The sequence below is a fragment of the Diadema antillarum genome, unplaced genomic scaffold (genome assembly GCF_040938485.1).
Source record: "Diadema antillarum isolate AM-2024a unplaced genomic scaffold, OU_Dant_1.0 seq00002500_RagTag, whole genome shotgun sequence".
In the NCBI taxonomy this organism is placed as follows: Eukaryota; Metazoa; Echinodermata; class Echinoidea; order Diadematoida; family Diadematidae; genus Diadema; species Diadema antillarum.
The window spans coordinates 1-17,975 of record NW_027273104.1 but is presented as its reverse complement, the minus strand read 5'-3'; the positions used below and the strand labels follow the sequence as shown (position 1 = coordinate 17,975).

The following is a 17,975-nucleotide window of genomic DNA, read 5'->3' as shown; positions in this document are numbered from 1 at the left end:
GTTGGTTTCATGGACCTTGTGTGCTTAGTGTCGAACTCGTGGACCTTGTTTCCCTATCGTAGTATTGGACTCATAGGCTGTATGACTCGTGGGCTGTATGACTTTTGGGCTGTATGATTCGTGTGTGTCGAATTCGCGTGAAGTGCACCTGGAAAAATCGTTTCATGGGGCAGACAAGGGAAAACAATAACATTGTATGAGATGCGCGATGATACTTTAATCGTTTTGATCATGATATTCTTGCTGACAACGTTTATATTGTAGGGTGTATCACACTCGCTCAAGACACGTACTACAACCAGCACTCGGCTCAGCTGTTTCTGGTTAAAGACCTCCTCAACGGTTCCAGATACTCAAAGTACGTCCGTCCAGTACGCGAGGAGGACACCACCACCAGAATCTATTTCAGTTTCCAGCTCGGGAACGTCATCAACCTGGTGTGTATGTTATACGTATTTTATTAAACTGTCTTTAAAAAAAAAAAATGATATGAGATTTACAGCTGAAGATATGATGAAAACTCTCATATCCGTCAGTCTCTCCCTAACCCCCCCCCCCCCCGTCCTCTATTTTGACCTCTTTCTCTGTTATGTATCTCATGTCGTTGTTTGGAATACATCCGCTGACACAGTCAAAGGACTGTAGTTTTTCAGATTGTACTGTAGGTAATGTTCCTTTAATCCATTGGCAAATTGTGCAAAGTTAAGATAATATACAAAATCATCATACTCAAAATTATCAGTTACCGTCTTGAAAATGAATTGTGTGTGCAAGTACAGGGACACTTCAGGCTAGTAAATATACTACCACGAACGGGAATGGATGAAGATAAGGATGGGCCAAACAACATTACTCACCGTACAACCCAAAACATCATGTAGACCTACAGACATGACAACAAAGTGCAGAAGTGGGGCAATATATAATCATATTAAATGGGTTAGTCAAATACCGGTTAGTGATTGGCTAAACACAGTTACGTGATGGAGGCACATTGGTTATGTTCGCCCATGGGCAGAACATTTTTGTAATGTTCTCCCATGGGAAAACATTTTCACCTAACAAATGACAAACGATACCAAACGATTGAACGATCTTATTTTTCACGCAATCGATGGGATAAATTTGCCTATTCCATACAATGTGAAAAAGCAGATTTGACTAACCCATATAATATAACAGATGATGACTTTTGTTTTCGGGAACATGTACCAAACGTTCCACCCTCAGGGTTTGAAATGCTATTTCGGGAGGCTAGAAGTCCCTCAATAGCATGTCAAACCTTTCGGGTGGAACATTCGGTATGTTCCCTCACCCGCCAGTCATCATCTATATAATATTGACCGATCGTCTGATCTTTATTCTGGATCTCTCTGTGTGATTTTCTAAGCGTCTTTGTACGTGGCACTTTTTTTTACATGCTTTCTCTCAAACACGTGCATGTTGATAATTATAGGTTGTCTAATTCCACACCTTACGTAAAATGCATGTTCATCTTATATCAACGAAACGAAATTAATACGAAAGTACTTTCCCTCGTCACTTCAAAAGCAGAAACAGATTTTGCAACGATCACCGTCTATCCATGTTTATCGAACATTATAGAACAAGTTAAAAGAATTTTGGAACTTTATATTGCATGCAACATATCCAGAATTTGTCATATTAGTAGTAAGCGTATACGCAAACTTGATATGAGTAATCTTATTTTGGCCTCACAAACCTTAAATGATGTACTAGTATACACTAAGCTTCACTGAATATCGTAGTAAAAAACAATGACATTATAATTTTTTAACGATTTTCTAACAATATAGGGAGAGTGTTAAACTTCGTGGATTGTCGGCCAGAAATGTAATTTTCATGCGCACAACTTATGACACAGCGTGTGTTCAACTGATGACTTTATCACTTCAGCTCATAACATTATGTGATTTTATAGTACGAGATAAAAGCATGTAAAATTGCAAACTACACAGCCTTACTATTCAGTGTCTGCTCTGCATCGATCTTTTTATCCAAGTGGGACCTACACTCTACAAGCATTGTCTTTTCAGTGGGTCCTTCCGTTTGTTTGTTTGGTGTGTTTTTTACACAGAGTGCATCATGACAATCATTTCACTTTCGTTACCTCAGCACCTATGGCAATGTATCGCTTCTGTAAGTTTGCAATTATTGCAGTTTTTTCTTTGTACAAATTTACATGCATTACATCTTTCACTGATGAAAGTGAGATTTACGATTATTATTTCATCGTGGAAAAACGAAATAAAGTTGAATTTGAACTTGAACTTGAACTTTTGCTAAATTCTAAGATAGATAACACGAGTATGTGATACTGCACTTATTTTTCGTAACCCCAAGTGTTGCTGACATGCCTACTTCATTTCCTGAATCTTTACACCTTGATTTTATATTGTATTATCATTCGTATAATGTTTTTCTATGTCTGTAATATACATCTTTCCCTTCTTTTTTTTTTCTTTTGCATTGCTGACTTTGGTCTGTAATGGTTTTACTTTAACATGTTTCCCTATTTGTGCGTGATGGCGCATATTATGTGTTTGATGAAAATGTGAGAACCAAAAACGAGACAAGATAATCTGCAAACACACAAAAACACACACATACACCCACATTCAACATATATTACTGAGAAGATTGTTGGTATTCGCGCATCTAAACGGTAACAACAGCAGCAGCAACAACAACAAGGCTGGTTAGGCTAGTGCAAGTGAAAGGTGAATTACCCTCTCCCATGGCCCTTACTCTCCCTCGATGCCCCAGATTGAAATGAATTAGTAATAGAGAGAAAGGACAATCTTCTCAGCGCATCCATCTCGGGGGCAAAAATTTGTGAAGACCCGTTCTGTCGCGTTTATACCCCAGAGGGCTCCGCCAGCGATAACTTCTGTACAACCAGGCAGGCGTGAACGTCACACGTTCTGCCCATAGTTGCAGCTCTACTATACGTCAATCTCTTGATTTAGTGTGTAAGTGTGTGGGATATAAACACGGCATTGCGGCGAGATGAGGTATGCTATAGTTGACTGGCTATACAATATGTGCAGCTTCTTCGTTATTTTTCTTTTGAATAGATGATATGTCCTATAGGAAGATAAAGTTTCAATTATCAATACAAGGTGTGTAAACTTCTCAATTCATTTATTGACTCCTCCTATAGTGGCCTCATTCAATTCAATATTTTGGTAACATCATTTTGGCACTAATTTTCTGCAGCAAATATGAGAATAATGTATGCATCCTGTCTGAAAAAAAGAGAAAAGAAGATAGGGTTGACAATGAATTATCCTGTACATAGAATAGGTAAGTGCAATGTCATTTCCATAAGTTCCTAATTAACTATTGTATTCATCCCCCGTCCATTGAAGAAATATGACGGTGGTCAAGAATGCAATGAAATACTGTTGAAAGCTATCACATTCAATTGTAAGAAGAATTTTCAAAAATCAAACTGAGAGAAAATTATGAAAAGTTAGAAAAAGATATGAAAGTTATTTTTTCCCAGTTATTTTCTTCACTGACACAATCTATCAGCCAAAATTGATCATTAATTTGTTTACACACACAAGCAAGTTCACAGCTTGATAACAGTTTTCAACAAAATATAGAAAAATATAAGCTTAATATAATGCTTAAGCTCCTGATTTCAAGCTTGGAAGAAATTCATATAAAGAACAGGTTTTCATAGAATGTATATTTATATTTTTTAACCTTTTATAATCTTTGTTTTCCTACCCCTTGTGCAACCATATCAGTCCCAAAAGGACAAAAGGACAAAAGCAAGGACAAAATATCCTTGTCAGAAATAAGTAGAAATTAGATATTAATGGACAATGGACATTGATAAGCGCAAGTGCAGCGCAAGTTTAAGTCGACTTATTGAAGTGAAACCTGCGATAAATATATGGAATTGAGTTTCCATGCACTTGTTCTTCTCTCACCGAATAAAGATATAGCTACATGATGTAGTGATGTCATTACCTCATAACTCTTTCACTGGTTCGATCAGGAAAACCTTTTTTTCCCTCATTTTCATACAAAATCATCTTTTTGGTCGATAATCTAATAGCTACAGCCCCTTTCCAGAAGATGGCATGATCGTTGCTTGATTATTGCAAGTAATCTGTAATTATTTCCTTGATTGAGTTCATGCATAAAAACAAAGCAGGGGCTCTCCGGAAACACGATCTTGTCAAAATCGTACATTATGTATAGTGGAACTTCTTTCTCGGGGAATTTCTCAGGTAGATATTTGTAAATTTGGTAATACCATATATATATTTTTTTAATAGAATTAATTTACACATTTATTTTCTTTCTTCGAATCATGTACATTGTAATCTGTATATCAACATTTTCTTTGATATTACTGCAAAGAATTTTGATTCATGTATACAATTATGTTGGAAGGAAAATGACTAAAACAGAAACAAAGCAAAATATTAGGTGTTACAAAAAACACTTCCCACTTTTGATCCTTAAAGGACAAGTTCACCTTCATAGACACGTGGGTTGAGTGAATGCAGCAATATTAGTAGAACACATCAATGAGAGTTTGAGGAAAATCGGACAATCCGTTCAAAAGTTATGAATTTTGAAGTTTCTGCTCAGTCATGGCTGGATGAGAAGACTACTATAGCTTGTGATGTCATATGAGTACAACTATATAAAGAACCAAGTCAATGAGGCAGTAATGAATAGCATGGATATTAGAGTGTATGTAGAAGGATTTCAACCTTCACAAAGCATTGATTGTTGTTGTTTTTTTTTCACCTTGAAGTAACTGGGTATGTACAACATATTTCAGTATTTCGGGAAATGTCCAAACTACAAAGAACTTGTGGGAATTATGTGCAAACTTAGTAACTCGCTGGAAGGGGCAGTAGTGTCCTCTCTTCTGTTTGACAAGTGAGGGTTGTGGAAACTGCTTTATGGCTGTGCATTGCAGAATGCTTTGTCTTTTGGGAGTATAGCAAATTCCTGACATATGGCAGACTGTATGCATGTACTGGTACGTTTTATGCATGATGAATGTGACAAATTGCAAAATGTTAGCAGCCATAAGTTGAAAGTTAGTTATTCCTTTGTGCAAGTGAGTACACACAACCAGTGATGCAGTCGACAAATACTGCATTTTCTGTCTCAAAGCCTTTAAAGTCCACTCACTGAAAGACATTTTCATTCTCTTGACATGACACTACTTTCTGCATAATATAATTTTTACATGGATGTAACAATATAAAAAATCTTGCTTCATTCAGGAAATGTTTAATATGATGATTTCTATAGAAGCATGGCATTAAGGGCATGGTGACTACACCAGTAGTTCTCATTAGGATGATCCGCCGGTAATAGCGCCCCCTATTTTCTTTCGATGACACCATTGTTGCGCAGAATCTTGGAGAAGGAGATTCAGGCGCTGAGAATAAACCATGACTACGAGAAGAGCGACCTCAAGGACCAGATCGAGCAACTCAAGAAGGACAACGAGAGACAACAGAGCATCATTGGAGAGGTGAGGTGGATACAGGGTGGTCATGTGACCACGGACGGAAGAAGCAAAAACAGTTGTGACTTACAGTTCCTAATCTCACCAAATTGAAATAGATGTTTACTTTAATACTGGTAAGGTATACAGCAATAAGATTCCACATGATTTGTTGTCCAAAGTAAGCTTTCAAAAATGCAAGGAAATCTTAAACTCTTGAGTCAGTGTACCTACCCCCCCCCCCAACTAAACAAAAGATGTACTTCATTCTTTAACACATCAATCATTTCTTCATGTCAAACATTTAAAACAATAAGAAGGACCTGTAAGGAAATGACTTTACCGATTCATTAATGGAGAGAATTAATATCATCAATTCTTTCATCATTAAGTAATGCCCAAAATAATAAAGACCAGAACATGCGTGACTTGAGATCATACAATGTGCTTAAATGTGAGATTAGTACAACTCCATAATACCATGGCAACAAACACCAGTATCCTGGAATATGAATGACCATAGGTCTGGTCAAGCAATTTACTCTGAATCCATTATACCACAGGGTAATAAAGGGTTTTGCTCAGTCAAAAAACAATTGTGTTTGATAAAGAATTGAATCAAGTGTGTGTGTATTAAAAATGAAGCATGTTTGTGAATCAAAAGATGTCAGATCAGTTATCAAGTTTGCAAACCCAGTGTTAATGCAGGCAGTTGATGAAAAAATGACGACGTTTCTTCTTTCTGACGAAGGAAGAAATTAATCTCCTTATATTTGTTTGATCTTGCAGAACCTCAAGTTGACCCCCAACGCCCGAGTCAGCCAGGCAGTGCAGTTTGAGCTGTCAAGACTAACCAATGAGAACATTGTAAGCCTCTGATGCATTTTTAAAATGACTTTCTATATCAACCGTAATAGAGTATTAGATGTCAGGGGGAAAGAAATTCTGGACATTTGCATGAAGCTTTACCCCATACTGTATACGCTGTAAATTCAGTGAGTCATTTTTTACAAATCTGGACTGCCTGACAATATCGTGAGTGGTTAAATTGGCAATCTTGCAGTACAGTAAATGTACAATTACATGTGTCATTCATGTTGGGATCAGAGTTGATATTTTTCTGTGTTGTTAAATTCTCAAATAGCATTCGATTCGTGAAAATAAGAACCCCACAAATTATATATGGCATAAACTCTGTGTGATAGTATAAACATGCTCTGTATGATACTTTGTCTATGGAATTGAAAGGAGTGCCCCTGATCACAAATATATAAATGACTTTGACATAGCTGAAAGAAAAGCAATATCCTAGAAAGTTGGGAAAGAAATACTGAAACGATATCTGGAATACATTATGAATATGCCAAGCACAAGTTGATTACAGATATATAATGGCTGTGACATATCAGAATGAAAACACCAAAACAACTTAAAGGTAGAAAGTTTTGCACTAAAAGTCAATGTCAAGCAGGTAATCATAATGTGATTTTTGCAAGAAAATAGTCAAAATTTTGATGTCATTGAAAAATTATATACAACTTGTATAAGTTGTGGAAGTACCAATATTTTGTTCAGAAGAGTAGTGTAAAGTTGTTAATGAGCTCCCCACAGGCACCAACATCAGAACCCCCATTATCATCCCAATACTACATATACCACTACCATTACGATCACCATGGCAACCATCACCATCATCACCTACACAACTACCATCACCACCACCAATATCATCACCACCACAAACACCACCATCACCATCCCAACACCACATACACCACTACTATCATCCCAACTCTGCATACACCACGTGCATCATTACCACCATCCACACCATGGCAACTATCTCCATCATCATCATCGTCCTCATCATCTTCATTATTATCATCCTTGTTGCAATTGTTACTTGTGCCTCTGTGTAGAATCTGCTGGAGGAGAAGGAGTACCTGGAGAAGTTAGTCAAGAAACTGAAGAAGCAGCTGAAGGCGGCCCACAAGAGAATGCAGTCCACCTCATCAGCCGACATCGGAGGAGGTACAGCTCACTTCTCACACGAGCTCATTCTTCTTTTCCCCAGTTTCTGTTGATTTGTTTATTTGTTCGTTTTTTGTTTGCTTTGTTGTTTTTTTTTATCTAATTAGTGTATGCAATTATATGAAGTGGGTCTGCAACCAAGAACCTTATCAGAATTTACTGCATATTTTGTTTTATGCATAAGGTATGCATGAAATCCAAACATAGGAATGGACTCAAAGCCTTCACATGTATGATTTGCTTCTTCAGGTAGCAGACAAAAAAAAAAGAAGGGTAATTGATTTTGCATCATTGTGATTGCCAGTTGGCAGCAGATTATTCTCAGATATAATGGAATTAATATACAACTTTCTCTGTTTGTGGTGAGTCAGAGCTCAGCACTTATGAAATGAAAGTTGCTGCTCTGATAGCAGATGCAGATACTGATTTACAGTAAGTCCTTGAAATCAATATCAAATCCAAACTGATACAGTGTAACTAAAGGTAACACAAGATGTCAGTCACACATTATGTTCAACAGTTCTGTGCTTCATCAAAATCACAAAACAGACTTTTGTGAAAGGAAGACAAGATAAACACTTTCTTTTTGAGTTATCAATTTATTTTGAATCAACTCAAAACCTCAAGCTCTGTTTTTCATAGCTAAAAGATATTAATATGCTTTCATTAATCTCTGAAGAGGGTCCTTGTTGGAAAAAAAGTGGCACCTCTCCACACAAATCTTTTTACTCCCATCAAATCTGTTCCCCTTCTGCCATTCCATTTCAAGTCAATATCAAGATTTGCTACAGAATCAAACTGGTAAACATTATCCCCCAAGGAACCAAAAAAGGGGCGTGTCTCACCCCTATGCCAGCATGCAGCGAGGTTTGGAAGAGTATCAGATGGTGTCTGTTATGCAACACTCGCCCCCCGCAGTTGAACATTGATGTGCCCTCACATGTTTATTATGTCTGGCATATGGTTTTTATTCCTTCCCTCGACAGAATTACTCTCAGATACAGCTAGTAGCGTACCAAATGAAGAACAATATCCAATTTCTGAGCCGCGTAAGTGATTAAGACACATGGGTAAAGTACCCCCACAGATATTTCGACCATGTTCACATTCTTTTTCTTGGCATATTGCGTCACCACTGCATTATAAGAGGTCAAAATTTGACCTTTGTCGGGACTGGCTCGCGAAGGAACGGGGGCATCTTCACCTTCAGTAGTTTTTCAATTCTTATCCCACAAACATGTATGCTACATCTGAAATACAGCAAGACACTTTCAGCTATCCATGTACATGAACATCGTGTCGTTGCCAGATGTCAAACACACCAAAAGTATACTCTATGGTTGATTGCATGATCACCTTGAATGTACATGTACCATTATCTATTGGCCACTGTCTTGAATGAATGTGCTGGTTCTATTCCATATGGTTGTGCATTCCTTCCCATCTGTGGTCAAACTTTGCACTGCACTCTGTGGAAGTTTCTCCACAGAATCTGAAATACACCTTCACGTTGGCATGCATACAAGGAAATGTGTAGTAAATATGTTAAACATGTATGATATATACACACACATGTATCTAAATTTACATTGCATATTTGGTAGTTTTCAATGTCACACGACCAGAACACCTTGAATCCTCGGAGTATGTGTCAAACATTCATTATGAGCTGCATGTATGGAGAGACCACATGATTTTAGATGCACCCCCTAAGGGTGGAGATTAAAGTAGGAAAGGGCATAAGAACAACATCTTCAGCGTGATTATGTGTGAACAGTCTGGTTACTGGAACTAACCAACAAATTTCTATATTTCAGTTTGGGCAAAAAGTGCATTCACATTGATTCCACATTCCTGTGAAAAAAAATGTCATATGTGGGTTTCATTTGTGGGTATTAACATTAATACAAAGAAAACAATTCATGCATATTCAGCAATTTTTCTCGGTCTTTTCTGTACCATTCTCTCTTTCTCTGAAAAAAAGTGCAGTTCATTGTTTTGTCTAATTTTCATAGAGATGAGCCTTAATTTATACACCCTCTGTGGAATCTAAAGAAAAATGTGCTTATTGCTAAGTAAAAATTACTACTTGTCTTAGCAATATGTAAGGAGTCTTCATTTCATGTTCCTGATGTAAACCTTGTGTCTTTAAACTGATAATGCCAACTCTCATCCGTGCGGATAAGTGGAAGGGTTTGTGTCAACATTTTCTTTGCAAAAGCTCACCAAGGGGCTGTATGGGTCAGTTAACTGGTCAATGAAGGAGGAACCCTCTGGTTTTTTCACAGTGTATGCAATTAAAATAGCCCACCAAAAGGTTGAAGTCCTCGTGCAGTCAAGTCAGAAAATGAAAGAATAGAATATTACAACCCTGAATTACAATAGATGTGACCATATACGACAAATACCTCAGTCCGTTAGATATCATATGTAAGTTGACTGTCACATACATGGGTATTTGAGTGAGATCTAGTGTGATAAAATGAATGCCAAATCTCAAAACCAAATATGATTATTTGTGAGGCTTTCCCTTCCTTTAATACAGCTCTGGTGCCGCATGTTAATGTTGCGTACTTCCAGCTCATTTACTTCCGACTTCGCGCTTCACGGCTTTTCAGAATTCTAGCCTTTCCCTATTGGCTCTTTTGCCACCGGTTCAGTAAGTACTGAGGAGACATGTATCTTGGACGTTCCAACCAGACACTCTTCTGTTGAATTCAGAAACGAATAAGTTGGAAGAAATAATGCCCGAGCAAAGACTCTTCTTTAACTTCCACTTATCACTCTAGAGATACCCTTCACTTTTTTGCTTGATATCCCTCGCTTGCTTCACATTTAACCACGTAAAACAAAAAACCAAATACCTCACTCACTGCTTCCTTGGTAACAAACTGACCACCCCACCCCCCCCCCCCCCCCCCGAAAAAAAAGAAGGCTTGTAGAAGATTTGATTTAAATTAAATTTGAATTTTAACCACTTCCGTAACAATGTGCACTTGCCGCATCTTTCTGGGAATGAGTCTGCTGAGATGCATTGTGGGCTATTGTGAGCCAGAATGCACTTCTGTGAGGCAAATCCTTATCCACACTGACATCTTTCCAAAACTTAATTGTCCTATTCATGATGTTTCATAGCTTCTTAGTCCCACCTGTAGGTTTTTTTTTTCCCTGTGGCCATCAAGTAAAAGAACATTTTGCACTGCCTCCATTAGCAAAACACAGATTTGTCAATTTTTCAAATCTGTACCACCAAATTTAATAGTAATTCTGTTTGAGTAGTTGCATTCTTTTTTTCTTTTCTTTTTTTTTTTACGACAAAAGCACCTTATATATTCCAGGGGGCTTGTATATCAATAGGTTGCACTGTGTCAGGTTTTTTTCAAAAAGCATATCTAGTAAGAGGGTAGTGAGAAGAACTAGTGAGTTGTAATATTCTTACCCATTAACAATTATTTATGCGTCTCATTTTTGGTGCTTGTATGCAGCAGCAATAATCCTTTTCTTCCAACTGATTGTATAATATTTGAAACATACTCTCCTAATTTCTCTGGCTACCACCAAATCATATGTATCTGCTTAGGGCATATATGCAGGGGTGGATCCAGGGAGGACCGCAACCGGCGCACGCCCCCCTCCCCCTTTATTTTTTGTTGAAACAAAAGAAATAAAAAGAAAAAAATGGGGGGAGGGGTGCGTGCGCCCCCCCCCCCCTCTAAGTTTGTAAACGCGCCCCCTCTTTACGGAATTCCTGGATCCGCCCCTGTATATGTAGGCCTATATAGATACAATGCTGAAGTATCTTTTTTCTTAATATGACTCAGTGATTGCCGTAACTGATAAAGTAGTAAAACATACAGTACAGTAGTATGATATGGTGATTGGACGTCCAAGATAGATTCTTCCAGTACTTAAGCATGTATTTTTTTCGTATCATCATTCATTCTTTTCCTTGACTGAATAGGAACAACCTTGATATACAAGTTGTATGTGTATTCATGTCGGTGAAAACTTAGCGTCAACCTGATACTTATATTTCTGTTTGTACGTCATGTATTATATTGTGCTCTTGCAAGGTATTCTGGAATATGTCGTCAAGTTATTTATTATGTGATCTGAGTTGTTGAAAGAGAGTAAGGAAATTATAATCTTGTCTAACCTGAAAGAAAAAATATAGAAACAGAAAATATAGAAATAGAAAGAAAAACATTTGGGAAAGCCTGGTATTTTGTCTTGACTTTTTATTTATCACTCGATTAATTGATGCAAAAGATAGTGCAATTATCTATACATATCATAGATTTGGTACCACTTTATTGGAAAGCGGTTTAGGAATTTGGTTCCACTATTAAAAAGGATGCATTCTCTCATGCATCAAAGTTAAGGATGCACATTTTCATTGGCATACAGTTGAGTTTTCCTACATATCTTTTAGCCTACTTCCCAACACCCATAAAATGCATTGTCATGTTTTATGTTGATGCACAGAAATAGGATAAAATACACCAAAAGAAATCTGATAATTGTTATGATTGCTCTATGGCTAAACCACACTTGAATAATTACTAAAAATATATTGCTACACAGCAACTGATTTGAATGTACATCTAGATGGGAATTTTTAAAGTCTCTACTTTAATAAACTTAGCTTAACTACCCAGGTAATGTCAACTAACATTACTATCCAGTCAACAGTTCTTCGATTAGTACACATTTTTGTTTTTGAAGTGCTGAATAATTGATCAACATTTATAGCCTTGCACATGCTAGGTATAGAACATATTTGATTCATCATGCATTAGCAATTCATTTGTTTATGTCATTGTGTAGTCTGTTTTAAACGTTTCCATGGGTAGTGGTACCTTACTGCATTCTCTTTTGAGTAAAAAGAAAGATAGAGAGTGAGACAGAGAGAGAGAGATAAGAGAAAACAAAAGTCTCTACTCAAACCATGTCTTTTATGTCATTCATTTAAAGGAAACCAGAGCCTGAATATAAATATGGATTGAGTGAAAGCAGCAGTATAGCAGAACACATCAGTGAAAGTTTGAGGAAAATAGCACAGTTGACTCAGAAATTATGAATTTTTACAGTTTCACTGCCAACACTTCATTAGAAGACTACAAAAGTTCATGATGTAACTTAGACAACAGCATAAAGAAAATACAAGGAGAATTCCACGAAATTTTATTTTTTCATGACAAGTTGTACACATCGCATCAACATATGTTAAGAGTTCATCTGAAAAGAGGTACATTGTATGTCAAGTTCCCTTTCGTTATGCTAGAAAAGTGAAGATATGTTAGATTTTCTTAATATTTTCTTTATATCGTTATCCATAATGACATGAAAATGTGTTAGCCTCCTTATCCAGTCATGACAGCACCTAAACTTTAAAAATTCATACTTTTGAATTGATCATCAGATTTTCCTCAAACTTTGACTGATGTGTTCCACTAATTGCTGCTTTCACTCAATCCACATTTGCGTTTTAGGGCTTTGGTTTCCTTCGATCAGATGTGGGTTTTTGGTGCACTAAATCATGAATCTGGTGGAGGGAATGAAAACGAATCATAATTAACCTCATCTACATAACCAGAGCTGAGTAGTTCCATCCTGACAACCATTTTACTCGAAAAGTGACATTTTATTTCTATGGTGCTGATGAGCAGGCGTGAGTACACAAAGAAAGTGCGTCATGTACATTGTAGCTGACAGAATTTGTGAGAAGAAGATGTTGTTTTTGAGCCTGAATGAACTGGGAGTTTTGTTTCATGTCGTACCACTTCACAGAAAGACATTGGTGGATTCCATGTCTTAATATCAGTTAGCTTTAATTCTTCATAAACACCTCAAACAGCACAACACCTTACACTGAACGTTACTCCAGTACTGCCAGCACTTCGCATTACATAGTAGTTTTCACTTAACTGACCAGTTTCATGACCATCTTTTGTCCTCCACACAACAAAATGTCTTTCTTTTTGTTGTTCAGTGGGTTGTTACAGTTTTAAAGACAGTTAAGCTCATAAGCTATAGAGCTCATATCACTGATTCATACTAACATTCATCAATGAGACACAAAAAAAAACAGTGTAGATTTATAGTTTATATATATATATGTGAGTATATTTCTGTATTTATGTATCTGTTGGCATATCGGCATAACAGATCGCCTGTAGGATTGGGTATTCACAACAAGCCAGAAAAAATCTGTTAAGAGGATCATATAAAGTGATAATGGAAAAAACAGTAATCAAGAAGTTAGTTGTATTGCACATCTGTATTTTGTAAGTTTGTATCAATGGCATTTCATCACATTGTTTTTTTGCTTTTTTTTTGCTTTTTGTATTCATTGATCGTTCTCTGTGTGTGGAGGGATTCATCAAGCTATTCAGACGATGAAGTGTTAGAATTGACATGTACAGCATAATCTACCATTCACAAAAATTCCAACAGATATTTTCTCTACAAAACTCAGCATGTCTGAAAGTACAGAGGAAAACATTGTAGAGCCTTACTTAACCATTTGCGTGCTTTTTCTGTGCCAAATGGCACTGAAAACCCCAAAGGGTTGTACATACTGTCCAAAGTCCCTGGCACAGAAAGGGTTAACAGGGTACTCTATTCATTACCACATTTGACATGTTCTCAGAAGTCAGTCCCCACACACGAGCATTGTGATGTTGCATGCGCATTCAAACTGGTGTACGGCCTGCAGAATGCATCAACTTTATAGCGACCAACAAAGTATCATTGGTAGTATGTGTTGCAGCAAACAGTCTCTGGTGGTAGCACGGAAAAGAGACATTCACTGTCATATTCCAACATATTATTATGTCTTTTATGTACAATTATGAGCAATTCAGCAATCTCATTGCTGCGAGTCACGATTTCAATAAATCATGAATAATATTTCACTCGCATTTTCACTATCAATTGAAATTTTCCACAAGTCTAGGTTTTATTGTTGTTTGTTATCTATCTGAAGTTGTCATACATAGCCAATATGCTTGTGATAAACAACACATATGATTATGATAACATGTATAACAAATCAAGGGGCTCAATATACATAGAGGGTCTAGTTACTTGTGGAAGAGTGGACAGTATTTGCCATATTAAATCTCTTTCAAAATCGTATCTTTGTCACATTCCAAGGAGGAGTGCAGTAGTGATTTGAAGCTACGCACATTGCTGAAATTGATATTTTGGTTTGAACGACAGAAATAAATAATGATTTGAATGCCAGGGATAAAAGGCATCACTCTCCTTGATTACATAGTCTTCTTGTGTGGTACTGTAATGGTTAATGAAAAAAATATTGCATGTCTTGGGAATTTTGACATGTTTGTATGATTTGTGAAAAATAATCACTTCTTCATTTTGCAATGAAAATGATGTAACTACAATAAGTTCAATTATCAGTTATAAAGGAATGCATTATGCACCATCGCATTGAGAGCATGGGGGCTTTTTGTGGGGCATCATAGGCTTGATGTATCATTTATCCACATGCACGTTCCTCCCTCTCTCCCCACCTGTCTGCATCCTCCTCCAAACAGTTGCCACGGCGAACAACATCCCAGACTCGCACATGTCGGGCGTGCCCTCGGAGTACAGCGAGGTGACGGAGACGGCGCTGCAGCCCAACGTCCGGGTCAAGGAGCGGGAGGAGATGATGGGCATGCTGGAGTACAAGGCGGAGGATGAGCAGAAACTCCTCAAGCTGGTGGTCATAGGTGAGACTTGGGGGTGGGGGGGCCAGGACCAACACCCAACACACCTCCCTGTATCTTCTTTCATCCGTCTTGGAGGGAAGGTTGCCTACCAGTGGGTTGAGAGTCAAGAAATCTGATTCAACATCAATGTCAACTGACAGAGATGTGCATTCAGATTTCCTGTCCCACCATAATGATATGTTACAGATAAGACTCCTTGAAAACCCTCTTCTTTCTCTTTTTCTGTGTCACGCTGTGCACAGTATTGTTATCTCTTTCTATTACAGTTCCAGTGGTCTATATGCCAGTCTATTTTATAGCTCTCTCTTCCCTTCATCCATTTTTTTTTCTTATTTGTCTCTCATTCTCTTTCTCACTAGGTCTAGCATAATATTTCTCTTTCCAAACACACCTCTACACTGACATTAAAATTAAATGTTTCATGTATATCTCACTTCCGCAACTTCTTCTCATAATGATCAGTGGCTAACATTAGCACCTAAAAAAAGGAAATACACCAGACTTTATAAAGTAAATGAGTGCACATCCTTCTAGTATCTAAACCCTGTTTCCCTCTATCTCCACAGACTTTGTACCAGTTAGTGCGGAGGGTCACCTCCCAGGCCTTCCAGCCTACATCATCTTCATGTGCATCCGCCACGCTGACTACGTCAATGATGACAGGAAGGTCAAGGCCCTCCTAACAGGGGTCATCAACGGCATCAAGAAAACCGTCAAGGTCAGTCGCTATCCCTTTTTTTTCTCTTTCTCTCTCTCTCTGCATCTATCTTTATCAGGTTTTAAAGCCACTGTATACCATTTGCAGATGAAAAAAAAAAAAGCTTTAGTGCTTTAAACTAAATGCAAGTTAGGGATAGAGACAGCCATTATAAAAAAAGTTAATCCGTGTGATCAATGGTAAGTATTGTTAAATATACAAAATGAGAACAATTGTGTATTTAGATAATTTCTAGGATAAATCCCTTGCAGTTATGGTTTATTGAGAAAATTAGTGATATCTCCTTGTATAAAAATTTGTGGCTTTATTGCAAAATTTTTATATGGTAGGATGTTTTGTGATACAACTGAACTACACATATATGCATCAAATGTGATGACTCAAACATTTTTTAGATCACTGCTCCAGTGGTAAACAGTGGCTGTAATGTTTGTGTAATCCCTTGGTTCAGAGTAACAGTCTACATCATTTAATCAATTTGAAATGTGTGTCAATTCTGCCAATCAACCTAGAAAGACTCTCCCTTGTTACATTGTTGTGTTATTCTCTTTCTCGATATGTCGTGATGGACGATGAAATTAATCAATGTTTTTTTCTTCTTCTTTCTTTTTTTCTCTCCTCTCTGTTTATTTCTGTGTGTCTGTCCGTGTGTCTTTGTCTCATCTTGCTGAATTCTTCTTTCCCAAACCATGCAGAAACACTTTGAGGACTTTGAGTATGTGTCATTCTGGTTGACCAACACGACAAGACTTCTCCACAACCTCAAGCAGTACAGCGGGGAAGAGGTAAGACAGATTAGCATCTCCTCCCCAAACTCTAGGCTGTCAAGCACTCGCTCACATGGCACTGACGTTCATTTTTCTGAATTGTCATGTGTTTTAGGTTTTACAGTCTGATTTGATTGCTTGTTTGCATGTTTTGCTGATCTTGCAACCAGTATCAGTGTTAAAGGAAGGGGGAGGGGCAAAGTTTAAAATATTCCGACTTGACTTAGATATTAACTTCATTCAGAGGGCTCATCAGATGAAAGCTCTTACCATTTTTAAGGTGTACCGTATAGATGTACCTGGCAGAGCAGTTTAAAATGATGAAACACTCGGTAAGATTGTTCTTTAACAAGCAATAAAGACTTCAGTAGGCAAATGCTCTCTTTTAGTGAAGAGAGTACAGTTTTTAAGTGTTTTTTTTCACATTAAGATCTCAAAATTACAATATGGGATTGAATGCTGACTTGTTTCCCTCCATCAATACTATCTTAAAAGGTTGAAATTTTCCAATGAGCTACTTTTTTTTTTGTAACAAGACATGTCAAGTAGTTGTTTGACTAGCATGACGAGTCTAAATGTCTTAACATTGTATTAGTTACGAATGAGTAAAATTATGAGTTGTATTTGATGAGAAGTCACTGAAATATGAATGACATGATGTGACCTTCTTGCGCTCACATTATCTCCTGGTCTCTGTCCCCGGCATCTTTTCAGAACTTCTCTTCGAAAAACACGGAGCGCCAGAACGATCACTGCCTGAGGAACTTTGACCTCTCGGAGTACCGCCATGTGATGAACGACCTGGGCATCCACATCTACCAGATGCTGATCCGCATCATTGAGAACAAGGTCCAGCCTATGATTGGTATGTCCTGAGACATCTTGTGCTTTACCTTTCCTCCACTCAGCAGGAAAGGAAAAAAAAATTAGCTCAGTAATCCTGTTAGATTTTATGTTATTATCTTATTTTGTTATATTTTGTTTTGTGAGTAATAGTACATTTTCTATAGAGTTTTTTTCTTTGGGGAGAGATTTAATAAGTTTTGAGAGGTGGTGAATTTGTTCTGGAGTTTATTGATGAAAGGGGGCTTGTTTGTTTCCAAGAAATGTGGGAAAAAAGGATTCAGAGTAACAAGAAATTAGTGTATACCACCTTGGGACAGTACATCCCTATGCAGCAAATACTGCCTTGTTAGAGTCACTATCAG

General features: G+C 37.4%; 1 protein-coding gene across 1 annotated transcript; it reads left to right on the top strand.

The window, feature by feature from the left end:
- Positions 1-264: 264 nt before the first annotated feature.
- Positions 265-17,632, top strand: LOC139714890 (unconventional myosin-Va-like; the record flags this gene model as incomplete). The annotated part of the gene is made up of 8 exons (XM_071626534.1): positions 265-358; positions 5,419-5,539; positions 6,302-6,379; positions 7,432-7,543; positions 15,106-15,282; positions 15,849-16,000; positions 16,696-16,785; positions 17,482-17,632. Coding segments are annotated over 8 exons (975 nt in total), but the record flags the coding sequence as incomplete, so codon positions are not given.
- Positions 17,633-17,975: the final 343 nt, after the last annotated feature.